Consider the following 16,864-nt stretch of genomic DNA (forward strand, 5'->3'; position numbering starts at 1 on the left):
CTCTTGATCAGCTTCACAGCAACATCCATATAGTCTGCAGCACGGACAGCAGTGCGGGTTGGTCCAGCGGGTTGTTTCAACAGCCGCAGGACGTCTGAGGGACTCGCTGCATTCCTCCTGACCCGATCAATGCTCCTGTGTTGTGTGGAGAGGTCCGATGTATCAATACAGTCATTCAAAATAACAGTATCATTTTTAAGGATCTATGTTGTTGTCCCTTTTCGGTTCGACCTACTGAAGATTTAACAATTTCAAAGCCGTTCAACGGGTTTGTAAACTCACTCTTGTCTGGAATATTCATAGGCATTATCCACCGTGGCCTTGGCCGCTGCCACCGCATCTTCAATCACGCTCCTGCTCAAATGCGATTCTGGAAAGAAAAAAAATATGTATTTTGTTTAATTTACTTATGATTCACTCTTAATGTGGATGTTTTTGGTCAGTGCATTTCTGACACCATAATGTTTAAATGTCGTTCATATCACACAGTTACAGCATTTCACAGAATAACATTACTGAAGATCCAAACGTACATTTCTTTAAGATCTGGTGTTTAATATAAAAATAATAGAATACATTGTATTAGAATGAGATTAGATCAATTACACTATTAAATCATTTAACTCTTCTAAGATGAGAGAGGCAGCACTCACCGGCATTCACCTGCCATTGCAAGCACATGCAAAGTGCTGCAGCCAGAAAACACAGAAAACGATTCATCTCTGTGAAACAGACAAATATTGTCATATTGTCATTTAGGCACTGATCAAATAATTCTAGCTAAAAGAATATTTCAACATTTCCTTCAAAACAAACAGGACAAAAATATCTATTCATCATTCTATTATAGCTTATAATATATCCTACTAACTGTGTATATGGTGTTAAAAAAACAGCATTTGGAAAAGTCACCTGTGTAGAAGCTGAAGCTCGTGTCCTCTAATGTTCTTCAGTATCCAACTTGAATTATTTGCTGTCGTGATCAGTGTTTATATAGCCGCAACGCTTCATTTATGTGACACCTGTAGTCAAGAATGTTCTCCGTTCCTCCTCCATAGTATCCCTGTAAAGCAACTTCTGATAATTAAGCCAATTAACATGACAGCTGTGGCAGTGAGGAACGCACTCCACTTAAAGTCAAAAGTGGCATTTCATCAACCTGAATTGTTCACTTTAGCTTTGACTGCACTTTTTTTTATTTCTTAAAATGTTGTTCCAGTGTATTTTATTGCATGCTTATAATATAGGCTATTGAGGATTTTTCTTTTATTCAGTTAAACTCCGCTATAGCGTTTAGATGATGCCAAACAAACAATAAGTGGCTCAGCAACGCCACATTTGTCAGGCAGCCTATCAACGCTTACCTGAAAACATTTGCCCCCCTTCTGACAACCTACAGAATGGTCTGAGACATCACTGAGGTTACGTGACTAACAAAAAGCCTCCTGGAACAATATAGAAAACAAAACAAATAAATAGAAGTAGGATAGAAACTGATTTTGTTTGGACATAGTGCTTTGATGTTTTACTGTAGGCCAAGTTGGACGTATAATTTCTGAGCAATACACAGTGACAAAAGCAAACTGCTTCGTTTACTGGACTCTAAACAAATATGGAATATAAATACCCCTTTACATGAACAGGTACAGTAAAACATAAAAGCATCATGTCCAAAAAATTCAGTGTCCCTTACATGTAACCTAGTTTCATATAACACAAACAAAAGCCAACATACAATTTCGGCTTTTTTTGTGCTAAAAGCGAAATAAGTTCATTTAATATTTAGTTTCACTTAATGATGCTCTATGTGAAATTTGTATTATGAAATTCAGTGAAATTTTAAGTAAGTATCAATCCAAATTTTCTTGCTATGTGTGTTCACTGGGAGACTTGAGTCGACTTGAGCCGTCCCTGAATTTATTGTAAGACATGTTTTGGGATGTCTTAACTATTGCCTTACATATTGCTTAATTAAACTATCGAAGGGCTGTGGGTAAAGCAAGAGCACGGGGACAACTTCTCTGTGTAGGTCAATCCATCTTTTATTAATTCCCGGAGAACCCCCCCTAGGCAAACCGAACACTGACTACCAAAGTGACATCTCACCTCTTACATATCACTCCGCCACTCCTAATCATAACTCACATTCCCTGCCACTAAAGTGCGCCATATTATATAGTTCCAGATTAAACTTAAACAGCAGAATACAATATTTATAAATGTAGTTACAAATAATTAAATTATGTGGACTCAAAATAATGAACAATGCAAAATAAGGCAATCTGTTGAATATGTCCTCACAAGAATAAATCTCATCTTACATTATTACTAACACTGGTGCTTTTCACAATAAGTCAATATGTCAGTTGTGAAAAGGCCTACAGCTTAAAACCAACCACAGCAGAGCCACAAAGCTGCTGTGCCCACACGCCTTCTTTTTTTTTACCTGCAAACAGACTTTCAACTGGACAGAGATCTTCAAATCTGCGCACATTCGATGCAAAGCATGTAGTTCCATCTTACACTGACAATGTGTGTTATTTCTTAGTAAGCTGGACAGAATCAGCGTATTTCGACCAAGCAGTGAGATCATGACACGATTGTTCATTCTTCATTTCATCTAATCCAAGAACTTTGCTCCTTTTCTATAAGAAATCAGGATTCATGTGTTCCTGAGTGAGAAACTTTTCCATCCAGGGCACATGGGGTAGTAATCACCAACAGTGGAAAGCTAAGCTTTACCAACTATTAAGGTGGTTTACAGAATACCACATTATAATGTGAGTCATTGTAATTAAAGTAATTAGTCAACCCATTCAATGGGAAGGTGTGGGCCTTGCAGTGCCTTTGCCTTTTTGACCACTATGGTTTATTTTTAGTTTATGTGATCCACAGTAACATCATTGTGTTGAACCTGAAATTTCACTGTTTTTGTGTAGATATTACACGCTCAGTTGCAGAAATCCAACATTTGAAGCTCCAAATTTTCTGGCTGCTATGCAGGATACACCCAGCGGCCTCTTTGGCCTTTTTGAATCCCTCTCCACATGTAAGTGCAGTGAGGCAGAGAACGTTTTTTAAGTTGTGAAAAAGCAAAATGTATCACAATATCAATCTACAGTATAAAGAGTAAAGAAAATAAGGTTTATTTGGCAGGCAGGTGTGTTAATGTGTGGTCTGTTATAAGATGTGGATGGGCTACAGCTTGATTGTATTATAAGAGATAAGGTCAACAAATAGATAATAGCTAAAGTCATATGACATAACTGCTGTTGTCTTAAAAACCCCTTATTCTGAGATTAGAGTCCACATAGTCATTTGGACTCAACAACTGTACATAAGCCTGTTGCTTATGTTACATTGGAACATGTTTCAAGTGTGAGTGCCTCTTAATTTTTGAGAGTCAAGTCCTGAGCATGAATTTATTCCCATCTGATGGAAAACTACTGCTTGTATTCTTGTAGCTGTAAGGATGCAGTGCAGGGTAAACTCACCTCCACTCTCTCTATTTCATTGCACACCAACCGGCTGGCAGTCCAACAAACTAGACTGATGTGTTGCCGAATCTTTATCTAGAAAAAGCAGCTCTTTAAGTGAAATACTGTACATATACTGTAGCTTATCAAATATGCCCTTTAAACATATTTCTCCTATTTTGAAGTTCTAAACTCAGACAGATAAAATTTGGAAGAGATCGAGCTCTGACAGAAAAAGGCTTGACTGTTACTGAAACCATTATGTGCATACAACCTTTATGATGATTATTATATATATTTCTTTATTACATGTTATTTATTTCAATATTGTCTATACCAAGCCAGCATGACTCTTGTATGCTGTGTCATGGATGTATTTTCTCCTGCTGTCAGTGTTGCCCAGTACGACACCAAAGATTTTCCAAATGTTGTTATAAAAAGGAAATGCTGGGCCGTTTCTTTATTACTTTACACTTAAAGTGATGTTAATCTTATATGTTAATTCATAGGTAGAACACAACTTTATTCCACACGTTTTTAATTTATTTAACTTTGAAAAAATGCATATCTTTTACATCATTTAGAAATTATGAGATGGTTCACATTTATTTGTTGAACATAAGAATAACATTTTAGTCTAAAGGGCCTGAGAAAATATGACCTAGGAATTTTCTTTTTTCATTTAAATAAGTAATGTAGGTAAACTGCACAAGGACAATTATTTCGTTCAACACAACAAAGAAAGCAAATATTCAAAATCAAACAATGACACAGGTTTTAAACATTGTAGCTCTGTGTCAGTAATGTTTTGAGGACATCACATCAGTGTGAAGAAAGATCTCTTTAGATGGTCTGAGATGTAGCTGCCTTTACTCAGACTGTCAGACTGTCATATTCTCCCTCCACGGACTGAGGTCAAAGGCAGGGATGCTCGTACATTTAGTGTAACCGGACACTCTGAGCTTGTACTGGAAGGGCTTAGCTGGTACTTCAGTGATACCAGTGTTGTCACAGATGATGCGGGCAAGTGATGTTTCCCTCAGGGACTCCCTCTGAGCCTCAGTGAAGACTCCCTCGTTCTCCCACCAATATCTGAAATTGACAGTTTGTTAATGTCCAAAGTTGTGGCTAACTCAGCTATCTCCAGCTCTTTAGTACATGTCTGTCAGTAATGTGATTTCAGGTCTGCTTCCTGTCCACTTACCTGTCTCCCTGGCGAATCCTCTGGAACTGAGTGGCAATCAGGCAGCCAAACAGGGGTCCCACTCTTCCTCCACGGACAAACGGCTCAGCCACTCCTCCCAGCCACACATCGATGTTGTCAGCTTTGCGATAGAGTTTAAATAGGCTCCTGGCCAGTTTCTTATTTTTCAGAACTTTTGCCAGTTGCTTCTGATTTCGTGGTTGGGACAGTCCACAGAACTTGCGCCATTGGTTGTAACCTAAAAGGGAGCATACAGTGTGAAGATAGGACAGTGTGTATGTTCTTTAAAGCCTGCAAAGACTTAGATGCAGACAACATCCCACAGATACAAGTCAAAAAATACAGAGAGCGGTTGAACCAGAGTAATACCAGGGAGTCCATGGTCTCTTCCTCTCTGCATGTTGAGTGCACCCAGATCCAGAGCCAACTCAGTGGAGAATTTAAACAGCCTGTCCCTCAGCTCATCTGTCATCATGTGATCCTGTGTGTTCAGCTTGGCCTGGCGACCCACCAGCCCCCTCAGGATTGGGTCCACTCCACCTGAGGAGCCCAAGAGATAGGAAGAATTTAACTTTAAAGCTATTTTGGATCTCAGTTTAGTTGCAGTTTGGTTATATTTTTGATTGGATTACTTATAAGCCTCTGTCATGTGAGAGCACTTATAGTGCTGCTGATGCCACTGAGAATGTTGCCCCCTCTCTGCAGCTCAGTGTAGGTTTTAGCTGCTTTGTGTTAATTGTTTTTGTTGCTCATCTTGTTTTGTGCCAGTGGTTCATTGTACCTAAGCAATTATCTACTTATTATCTGCTTGTCAGTTTCTGTCAAGTTAATGAGCTTGTTGGCCATACATTGAGAAAGGAGGTTGTATAAGACATAAAAATATCCCATCTTACATAAGATCATGTAATGTCTTTGCATTGTTGCCTGAAATGACATGAGTATGACAGCTGTATAATACAGTTGTATGGGTGTGTCGGTGTGATGTTCCTCATGTTCTATATGCGCAAGTGTTCTGGTATACTATAGGTCTGATACACATCAGGCTGAGTATGTTAGTTATATGTCTCATGTGTTATTATCAGTACGGTTTGTTCTCTTGAATGTTTCACTATTGTTCATTAGGAATCTCAGTTATATATGTGTATATGTATGTATATATATATATATATATACATATATATATATATATACATATATATATATATATACATATATGTAGATATAAGATATAAAGGAATAGCTTAAAGGCTATTCCTTTATATCTTTATACTCATTTATGTGTTTATCATTAGACGCTATTCGTGCAATTTCCATGGCAACCTTCAAAGACGATCCTCCATGGTGTGAAGAAGGCTCTGTGAAGCAGCTTGCTGGGGTATTCAGGGTGCTCTTGATATTTCTCATCAAGACGAAACATGAAAGGCTGAACCATCAGGTGAGCAAATCGGTAGGCAGCTGTGGCGAACACATTGGAGATGCTGGGGTCCACATTTTCATCATAACCAGGATAGGTGGACAGCTGCCTGGCGATGAAGTCTGGACCAACAATGTGGAGCAGGTAGTCTCTGAAGGTAAGAACCTGAAAAACAAAAAGAAACTGAGTTAACTGAACCACGCAAGGACACAATCGTTAATGCAAGATTTGTGTTCTTCATGCAGCTAAGCCCCTCTCTGACCTGGAAGTATCCTCCCATGATCTTGCGGGCCTCCTGGTAGAGTCTCTCTCCGCCCCAGTGAGGATTGAGTTCGGCCAGGGCACGAGCCAGACGGTTGTGCTCACGCATCAACAGTGTGTGTAGAGAGGTCAGACCAATGTTCTCGTTGCTGCGCTCATCACCTGGAACACAAAGCAGAAGGTTTTTAACAATCACAATCAAATGTTGTTGTACAACCACAATGTGTGGTTAGTACTTGCACCGCAGCTTGTTTACCAGCTTTTGTTGCCACTCACCAGCCAGAAAGCAGGGCACCTCCTCTACATCGTCATTAGTAATGCGGGCTCGTGAGGCACACATGTTGGCACCCATGTTGGTGAAGGGCAGGAGCTCACGGCCATTGTCAGTGTACTCTGTGTTGACTCTCAATAGACCCTCATCCGTGGTGAGGTTGCGGAGGAAGCGAGCTTTGGTATCATCTGAACCGTACACCTGGCCCACATCGATGAAAGCTGTGAGAGAGTTCATCTGCTGACGGACAGTGCTCGCACCAAAGATGTGGCCAGTGTTGCCTGATCCACAACCTGCTGATGAGCGGAAGAAGGGTATGCACTCCTCTGACTTTTTGCCAAAACGGGGGTCTTTCTTGGGAATCTGTTTAGACGACAAGAAGCAGTTAGCATTCACTGTGTGTGTGTGTGTGTGTGTGTGTGTGTGTGTTTGTGTGTGTGTGTGTGTGTGAGAGAGAGAGTGTGTGTGTGTGTGTGTGTGTGTGTATTCACATCTTTTCTTTTGTGATGCAGTGACACTGACCTCAATGGGGAAGCAGGGCTCTGTGCGTTCACAGCTCTTGTCGCAGTCAACACCATTATTGAATGAGCGGATGACAGGAGAGTGAGGAGTGAAGGTCAGGTCGTGGTCAGTCCATTGGCCAAAGATCACCACCAGGTGAGTGTAGAGAGGGTCGCTCTCCACATCAGAGTTAGCTGTGCGCAGAATTCGGTTGGACACTTCCCTTACCTGGGGACAGGATGTAGACAATGATCACCTTGATGAAAGTGATTGATACATCTATCATTGATTATCTCTCATTTTACAAGTGAGAAAATACATTAAGCATCACTGCAGATGTGATTAAATATTCAATTTATAACAGCACATTGTTTGTTTATATAGAATATATATATAAATACATTACCAATGGAAGCAAATGTTTGTTGACTCTCAGATTAGGGGTCCAGCCTTTAGGCAGAGAGGTGCCATCCTCATACTCAGCAGGGAGCCAGCGGGTGAAAGGTATGTTGGAGGATCCCCAGCGAGTGTTTTCTCTGAGGGAGAAAAAATCCTTTATTATTGTTTCTCTTTGTCTTGCACCTGGGTGTATCGTGAAAAACATGAACAAACAGTCTTATACTTGACTGCCAACATTCCAACCATCCACACCCACTTTAAGTTTTTGTAGTTGTGAAATCAAATGACAAAAAAGACAGAACTCAGGGGTGGAATCTTTTACAAGGTTCAAATTGACCACGGTGGCAAAAATTAAGCAGTCAATTAGCTTGATTGTTTGTTGCTTGTTCTTTTCCTGGTTCCTCTCTTAAAAAAAATAATCTAGCAGGTTCCTCACCTGTTATTGCAGGTGCTGCTTGCAGTGCGAAACTTGTCTAAATTTGGAGTTGTCTTGCAAGAAGGGACCCGGTGTCGGGGAGAGCAGCCGGTCATATCAGCAATGAAGTGCAGATCCTCCTCAGAGATCAAATCTAATTCACAGAGGCAAGGGATAGACATTTTAGCTGACTTACTTAGTAACTTGAAGCCACCTGTATGGAAAATTAAAAAAAAAAAAAAAAAAAAAAGACACTGTAGTTTGGATACACACCTGTGGCATTGATGGAGCGTTTTGGACGTCTGTCCAGAGATCTCTTGATCAGCTTCACAGCAACATCCATATAGTCTGCAGCACGGACAGCAGTGCGGGTTGGTCCAGCGGGTTGTTTCAACAGCCGCAGGACGTCTGAGGGACTCGCTGCATTCCTCCTGACCCGATCAATGCTCCTGTGTTGTGTGGAGAGGTCCAATTTATCAGCACTTAGATGTCACTGCTTCTGATGCCATGAAATCTGCAGTTTGAATATTCTGATACATTCATGTTCTGCCATTTATTTTTCTCTCACTGCAGAACATGTGCAGCAAATTGAGCAGATGTGTGCACGCACTCTTTTCTGGAGTACTCATAAGCTGAGTCCACAGTGGCCTTTGCTTCAGTCACAGCTTTTTCAATGACACTTCTGCTGAAACGTGATCCTGATGGGGAAAAAAGAAATCTCACAGTAAATCTGCTCTTTGTTGTTAAACACAATCCAGTCACCTGTCTCTGTGCTTTCTTTTTCTGCATGATTTCTTAAAATTGATGGATTTTTTTTATCTGCAAGTTTCAATTCAATTAATGTCAATTCAGTAATTACAGCAAAACACTGTTTCAATATATCTTCTCTGATTTCTATTTTTTATCAATTTGACAAAATAAACTTTAGCAAGAGACTATTTTATACACATTTATAATGTCATAGATATGAAATTATTATAATGAAATTATTTTCCAATTTCATAATACTCACCAGCATTTACATGGCTTTGCAAACACAGGTAAAGACCGACAGCTATCAGACACATAAACCATTTCATCTCTGAAAAAGACAGGCACAGTCCTGTCATGTACAAAACTGATTATATACAGATTTTTTTTTAACTTTTCTTTAAAATCCTTACTTAAAAATATATAACGAGTGCATGATTGCCTGAATGTGAGGTGCATCTGCTATTCACAAGTATGAAGAAAAACTATGTGAAAGGTAAAGAGTTAGACAAGATGCTCGACCACAGTACCTGTGACGTCCCAGTTTGATCCTCCACCTGCAGTCAGGAGTCAGTGCATTTTACACCAATTTGTCCTCCATATATATATAGCACTTTCTCTGTCAGAGAAATCCCCATTGGTGACACCTGGGGCATCTTTGTTCGAGCAGGTTCCGAAAGAAATGGACATGTTGTTTAACAGGAAACTAAAAAACCTGTAGGACCTAACACTTCAATTAACCGCCAACACAATGCTCTAAGTGAAAATAGCCCCATGAGGGTCATAAGAGGGTCATTTGTGTCAAAATGTTTTCCCTACTTCCTACTTTCATAGTTTGTGAAAGACAGCGAGTGAAGGGATGAGGTAAAATCCTATCAAATAAACTAAGCGGGACTATTATACAGACAGTTGGGCATAACTGACTCCTGCCACCATGAGTCCATTTTCAGAAACAGTTCCTCATCATTTAAAATCAGTAAATGATGTCGCCTCTCTGGCAGTACCCAACAGTTTACTCAACACGTTCCTAAAGCTTTTACCTGGACTGCAACATGATTCAAAAGAAAAAGAAAAGTGATTCTTTCATTTAGTTACTGAAACAGAATTGAAACAAACATCTATTTTTACTTTATGTAAGAATCTGCCTTGCAGGAGTCCAGATCATTGTCCACTGGTTTTTGCAAATATCAGACAAGAATTGAAACATTTCTTAATGAACTCTCTCATATTTCGTCACTTTTGTTTTTTGCTTGTTTGTTTTTTTCCATCTCTTTTTATTTCACTACTTGGTCTAGAGACTTCCCAAAAGTAGGAAGAGATTCATTTTTCCAACATATTAGTATGCATTTCTTAGTAAAGTGTGTTAAAGTTATTAATATTCAGCATTTTTTTATTTATTTATTGCTTTGTTTTTTTTTTGTTTTTTTATTGGTGACAGTTTGATTTGTTTTATAGAGGGACAAGATTAACTATTAAGTTGCTGTTTTTTGTGGTTTATTGAGTTTGAACTATCCTTATCTTCTCTTGTATGTCTTGCCTTAATGCCTTTCTATGTCTTTGAATTACATTGTTGTTGAAAAATTTGTTTAGTTGTTAGTTGATAGTTCTCTACAAATATTTATTTGGCAGTTGAATAAATTCTCGTGGCCGCTGCAAAATTTACAGTTGAAGACCTCACTTTCAATTCAAGTGAATTAAAATGTATAAAACACAGCATGCACAATTTTCATCAACCTGTGTTGTGGACTTAACAAAACATACCATATCAAATACTTACGACTAATGTATCAGGTTATTATCAGGTTATTTCCTGATCCTGCATAAGTGTCATGGATTTCCTCAAAGACAAAAATAGCACTAATTTGGAAACAATAAGGTAGATTTGCCATTGCTTTCATTCAGGCATGTGGCCTTTCTGGTTTTGTTACTTGACTTCATGACAGCCAGTGATAAGTTAGGGATGGTGACACTGTCCAAGATTTACTGTATGTTTGTTAAATGAACATGAGACATAAAAACAACATTAGTTTTTGTTAAAAAAAAGCTTGTTGTTGTTTAGGCAGAGCAGAGCTATAATAATGATTTTTAGAGTGAGTGCAAGTAATATATAATCATAAAAAAAACACATTTTATTTAGCCTAAATGCTGTAATGTTGGTAATTATATCCAAATGGAATTACATGCTGTTTCCTCATCAGTGATTGTTTCTAGTGTTAAGTAAGTTGGCAATGTGTAAGTAGGTCATTTACTGACAATGATGAGTAATGCAGGAAAAGGAAAAGCATATTTTGCAGACCGAAGGTTTTTATATTTACAGGCTGTCATTCATACAAATGAGTGGTTCGTCTCATGGTCTTAAATAATATCAATACGACCAGTAATGAAACTAACCTTAAACTTATCAAATATTGTAATTTTACTTTAAAATGTATGAAACTTTTTAAGATCAGGTTATAGGTCTATGTGTTCTCTATTGGGAAAACGCATTTTCTCTCCAGGAAACTGTGTGAGGTTGAGCGCTAATCGGCCTTCTTCTTCTTGAGGCTCCTCCCTGTGTTGACTGATGAGCACTAATGTGTTCATTCTTTGCATTATCAGTCTTGTGAAATATTACTGTAAGTGTAAGAGAGAATTTTACATTTCATTTCTCATGTCAGCAGTGGTGATAAGTAGCTGTGTGCTGTACATTTTTGAAGCTCTTACTTCCATTGTATTCTTCTTTAGTTCAGAATGAAATATTGTACTTTTTACTCCGGTACAAATATTTCATGTTAGCTACTCCATACTTTGGATTAAGACTGTACAACCAACATATCACCCTATAATAAAACATTGTCTTGTTTTCAAATAAACTGTTAACAATATATTAAATATATGAATCCTTTACCACGAACTGCTGCAACATTAAAATTTTAATTTATCTGCAGCCTTTGATGCTTTCAGTCAAGATGCACAATGAAACCTGAGACATGTTTTGCCAGACAGTCCCTGAACACAGCAGACAAAGCAATGCCAAAACTAGACTGGTGTCTTTTGATAACCTTATGACATCACCTGGATGAGACATCTGCAGGCTTTAAAAAGCAGGTTGGGCACAGGCTGATGCAGCATGGATACTTCCTCATCAGACAACTGTCGTCTTAAAATAATTAGTGTACTCTCGGTCACACGACTTTACCAGCAGTGCGGTGCCATTAGATGCAGAGGACGTTGCACAAAAATAATTGTACTGTAGGCTATAATTACCTACCTGCCCCACCTTTTCATTTAGTATACCGTCATAATCCAAAATTTAAACAATTGTTATACCAGTGTGACTGAGGTGCTGTAAAAACCTACAGTATGTGATTGCAACACAATGAATTACACAGTACTGTAAATTTCATTTAAAAAAGAAAAGAGCCCATGTAAATGAGAATTGTGGAGTGGGAGAATTTATGATTCATTTATGATTCATGAAGAAGATGCTACAGCTTTAGAAGGCTTTTCTAGTATTTAGTGTCATTAGACATTCTGAAAATTGCACCTGCATTGTTTAATAATCCAATTGATTCCAGTGATTGTATTTAATTTATCATTAAACATAAAATTAGAAGAAAAATCTACTTCCAAAACCAGCAGCTGCTCTTACGCTTATCGTCATGCAATATTCACATGGTCTTGGCTGTAGTACATTGGTTTTCTCTTTTTATTGTAGAATTAATCTCATATATATATATACTGTATGTATGTATGTATAAACTAAAATAAGAAGATCCTGGCTTGCAAGAGAAAAAAAACAAATTGCTCAAGAGCACAAATAGCTCCAAATGATTGTCATTATCCATCAACTGGACAACAGTTACCTAAATGTATCAATTCACTCCTTCCCCTCTTCCCAAACATTACAAAACAAACAGCAAACATATCTCCTCCTGACAGACAAACTCCCATTTAAAATGAAAAAGACAGTCATCTTAGTGCTTTTAGTGTCTCTAAATGTTAGTTGTGAGGGACTTAGAGTTCAGACCCTGAGGTTAAAGAATCTCCACTCTTCAACACCAGTGAACTGAGAGTTTCTTTGGTTGCAACATATTCAGCAGAGTGAGACCTTGTCTTTCAGTGTCAGGGCCATAAAAAAATGTGAAAATCCCTGCTAATTATCTGATGTTTATCATCAGGTTGCCTTTACAGGGAAATAGTCTCAGTATCTACAGTCAGACAGCTGAATGGTGTTTCAGGTAAATAGCTGATTTACTTGATTGAAAGGAATGGAGTGACTCTGGTATGTATAAGGAAAACAGAGATGCCAAACTGGAAGAGTGACTAACTTTACCGAATGTAGCACAAAGTAAATTTAAAATAGTTATAGAGTTAGTTATAAAGTTACAATGAAAAAAGAAGAATATATATAGAATTTGTATTTAGTAGATACAAAATTAAAAATATATGGGAAGTGTGTGTTTTTGGTTTTGCACAAGAAAGCCTCACTTTGTGGATTATATAATTATTAATTAACAGATTATTTAAGTAGTCCTTATTAAAAAACCCTGTTTCAGATTGTTACATTATCAGAAACAAAAAAAAAGGTAAAAAAAAACAAAACAAAAGAGCAACAACAACAAAATCCTATTTCTGGGTCATTTTTACATGGATAAATTAACATGTACAAAGAATTTTAATGTTGCAGCAGTTCGTGGTAAAGGATTCATATATTTAATATATTGTTAGCAGTTTATTTGAAAACAAGACAATATTTTATTAGAGGGTGATATGTTGGTTGTACAATCTTAATCTGCAAAGTATGGAGTAGCTAATATTTCATTCTGAACTAAAGAAGAATGCAATGGAAACCCTCCAGTAAAGTAAGAACTTCAAAAATGTACAGCACACAGCTACTTATCACCACTGCTGACATGAGAAATGAAATGTAAAATTCTCCCTTACACTTACAGTAATATTTCACAAGACTGATAATGCAAAGAATGAACACATTAGTGCTCATCAGTCAACACAGGGAGGAGCCTCAAGAAGAAGAAGGCCGATTAGCGCTCAACCTCACACAGTTTCCCGGAGAGAAGATAAATGTGTTTTCCACACCAGCATTGAAAGATAATGAACTGCTAAAAGAAGTCCACCTCTGCACACAATTAAAAATAAGAGCAAAAACAATTGTTGTTAGGACATTAGGTAACAGGCTAAAGAATGCACTATGTCAATGGCTGTCCCCACAGGTATAATGGAACAAGTCTGCTTGTGCGTGTGTGTGTGTGTGTGTGTGTGTGTGTGTGTGTGTGTGTGTGTGTGTGTGTGGTCACTCATGTATGACCATCTGTCTGCAGATTGACTCTCCATCGCACCTTCGTCATTGTCTTGGCTTCTTTTGTCCTCTGGGCATGTTTCTTTCCGGTACACTGCAGATGGAACGTGAAAGTTTGTTTGTAGTCTTTCCTCATATTTGGTCCTGTCTGCCAATTATATCATGCACTTCCGTAAAGGCTATTCCCAGTGTAAGGAAATACTAACAAATAACTGGCATATTTATTGTTTGCATTTACAAAACTGAAGAAAAACCTGCATGTCTACTCTGTGTTTGCTGGCAGAGGCAAAGCTGACATGACATCAAGGAGGGCCACCCACTTGTTTTTTGTGTTTGTTTCAATTTGATTTTGTTCTTTAATCTCTTTGCAAAAAGCATTTTTATGTAGGTTCACGTTATTATAATTTGCATATGATGTTCTACTGCAAAAATACATGAAATTGGATTTATGTTAACATTTGTGGAATTCATTTATTTCAGTTTAGTGCAAGCAGATGCCATATAACAAATACAACAAGAAAGAACATAATTATTTGTTCTTGTCTTTAGTTTTGTTACAGTATCACAAAATACTGAAGCCTTGGCCTCTCACATAAATATATATATATATATATATATGTTGGCATACATAAATATATATTTAATTTCTGTGAGCAAACAAGTGCAGATTAACCTGTACGGCCACATCTAAGTAAATCCATGTGATGACAGTGGCCCAGTTAAATACGTTACACACTCATGCTATTTTTTTATTTATTTATATTTTTTTTCCCCTTTTTTTTTTTTAATCTTGTCACCACTAAATTTTCAAGCCAAGGGTAAGAAGTCAATGCTGTGAGACAAGTGCAACAGGTTTGAACAGTTTGAGCGAGAGAGCGTGTGTTTCCCATTCCCTCATACAATCTCTGAAGCTCAGCCAGAGTGACCATCACGTTCTTGGTCATCTCTCTTACCAAGACCCATCTCCCCCGATCGCTCAGTCTGGCCGAGCGGCCAGCTGTAGAAAAAGTTATGGTTGTTCCACAGTTCTTCTGCTTAAGAACTATGGAAGCCACTATGCTCTTGGGAACCTTCAATACAGCAGAAATGTTTTTGTAGCCTTCACAAACCTGGGCCTCAACACCATCCTGACTCTGAGCTTGAGGCAGTTCCTTTGACCTCATGGTCTGGTTTTTGCTCTGATATGTCTTGTCAGCTGTGACACCTTATACAGGCATGTTTGTGCCTTTCCAAATCATGTCCAATCAGCTGAATTTACCACAGGTGGACTCCAATCAAGGTGCAGAAACATCTTAAAGATGATCAAGAGAAATGGGAGTCAGCTGAGCTAAATTTCAAGTGTCAAAGCAAAGGGGTTGGAATACTTGTGTCAATGTGATATTTCAGTTTCCTTTTTAATAAATTCCCCAAAGATTTCAAAAATTCTGTTTTTACTTTGTCCCTATGGGGTATTGAGTGAACACTGATGAGGGAAATTGTGATTTTTTTTTTTTTTAGTATAAGGTTGCAACATAACAGAATCGTAGGACTCTAAATACTTTCCGAATGCACTGTAAGTGAGAAGAGACATATGAGGTGAGACAACACAGGACAGAACATAATACATCAAGGTTTGATTGACTCATAATGAGCAATTAGCGTAAGCCGATAGTTACAGAGACAGAGACAACCTTAAATACAATGAACTGCAACAACATACAAGCACGGCATGGAAACTATTACATAACAGAGAAAAGCACAAAGGTTGTCCCTTTCACACACCTATAGTGTTCAATTGCATAATATTTTCTGGTTTTATAACATTATGCCATCTGCTGCTGCAACACAATCCTCCAGGAATTGTAAAATTGATGGACTTTATCTTATTGTCTTATTCTTATTTTAGTATATGCATCCAACACGGAGAAAAGAGAGCTGCATACTCACTAATAAAGTGGCTTTCAGTCACTCTTGATCTTAATGACAAAGGGAATTTTAAAGTCTGCATTGTTATCAAATACAACCCCACCTATGGCTTCTCATGCAAGACAGTACACGTGGGAAATAATCATAACCCTACACTTGTAGGCCCAAATAAATAGGAAGCTCTGCAGACAAAACGTACCACAAAACTGAGGATTAATCTATAAAGAAAATACAAAACTGTTAAAAATACACATTAAGTAACTCATTGATTGATGAATGGTTGTGTCTTTAGCTCCCTGTTACACTCTCTGTACAAATAGTTCCAGCTTCATCGTCACACTGATGACACAGTAATGATAGGTCACACCACCAATTATGCTGAGAAGGCCCAGCTGGCAGAGGTGAATGACCTGTCACTTAGATACATCCTCTAGCAAATCCAAGGACCATATGCACATTTTTCATTTTATCATGTGTTTATAATTTCTGGATTTTGGATTTTTTAATCTTTTTTTTTTTTTTTTCTAACCCGATTTTCCAGTCCGAGCATGTATAGCCCTGTATATTTCTTTTGCTCTGCTGCCATCTATTGGTCACTTCAGAAGCCTTAAGTAGACTGTTTTTGTTTTGTTTTTGTTTTTTTCAAATACGTGTTGCGGACTTCATTTCAGTAAAAGAATCACAAACAAATTCAGGAATATTCCCCATTGCTTAGAACACAGAGTAAATGAACAAGAAATAAATAAACTGATTCTCCCCTAGGTGATAAACAGGGCTGTAAACTAACGGTCGCCACTCGCCAAATGCGACTAAAATATTCCCCTTGCGACTTAATTTTGGAGGGCTACATGCCATGGGGCAGGTAAGTGTTTGTCACAATATAGCAAAACATTGCTGCGATAAAATGCCTAGACATTTTTGGAGGTGCACGTTGACGGACGCAGAGGCTCTGTGTCGGGGGTTCACGTC

At 38.1% G+C, this 16,864-nt stretch overlaps 1 protein-coding gene and 2 long non-coding RNA genes across 3 annotated transcripts in view; all 3 read right to left on the reverse strand.

Annotated features, from left to right (window-relative positions):
- The window catches only part of LOC147818859 (eosinophil peroxidase-like), a 12,450-nt gene extending 4,075 nt beyond the window's left edge, over positions 1-8,375 (reverse strand). The window contains exons 1-9 of the mRNA XM_087175232.1: positions 8,215-8,375; positions 7,963-8,095; positions 7,534-7,663; positions 7,149-7,355; positions 6,632-6,989; positions 6,357-6,517; positions 6,001-6,259; positions 5,050-5,220; positions 4,681-4,918 (exon numbers count right to left, since the gene is read on the reverse strand). Of these exons, the coding sequence (XP_087031358.1) occupies positions 4,681-4,918; positions 5,050-5,220; positions 6,001-6,259; positions 6,357-6,517; positions 6,632-6,989; positions 7,149-7,355; positions 7,534-7,663; positions 7,963-8,095; positions 8,215-8,284 (1,727 nt within the window). The 5' untranslated portion in view covers positions 8,285-8,375. The remainder of the gene's footprint in view (positions 1-4,680; positions 4,919-5,049; positions 5,221-6,000; positions 6,260-6,356; positions 6,518-6,631; positions 6,990-7,148; positions 7,356-7,533; positions 7,664-7,962; positions 8,096-8,214) is intronic.
- LOC111658214 (uncharacterized) lies at positions 31-983 on the reverse strand. The gene is made up of 4 exons (XR_002760981.2): positions 913-983; positions 654-722; positions 283-370; positions 31-135 (listed from the first exon to the last, which is right to left on the reverse strand). It is a non-coding gene; the product is annotated as an uncharacterized LOC111658214 (long non-coding RNA).
- A 41-nt stretch (positions 8,376-8,416) lies between the features above and the next one.
- On the reverse strand, positions 8,417-9,498 carry LOC147818860 (uncharacterized). The gene is made up of 3 exons (XR_015437526.1): positions 9,222-9,498; positions 8,954-9,022; positions 8,417-8,639 (listed from the first exon to the last, which is right to left on the reverse strand). It is a non-coding gene; the product is annotated as an uncharacterized LOC147818860 (long non-coding RNA).
- Between the last annotated feature and the right edge of the window lie 7,366 nt (positions 9,499-16,864).

Source organism: Seriola lalandi, unplaced genomic scaffold (assembly GCF_002814215.2).
Source record: "Seriola lalandi dorsalis isolate HSWRI2012SDOR001 ecotype SW California unplaced genomic scaffold, Sedor1 jcf7180002054427, whole genome shotgun sequence".
Lineage (NCBI taxonomy): Eukaryota > Metazoa > Chordata > Actinopteri > Carangiformes > Carangidae > Seriola > Seriola lalandi.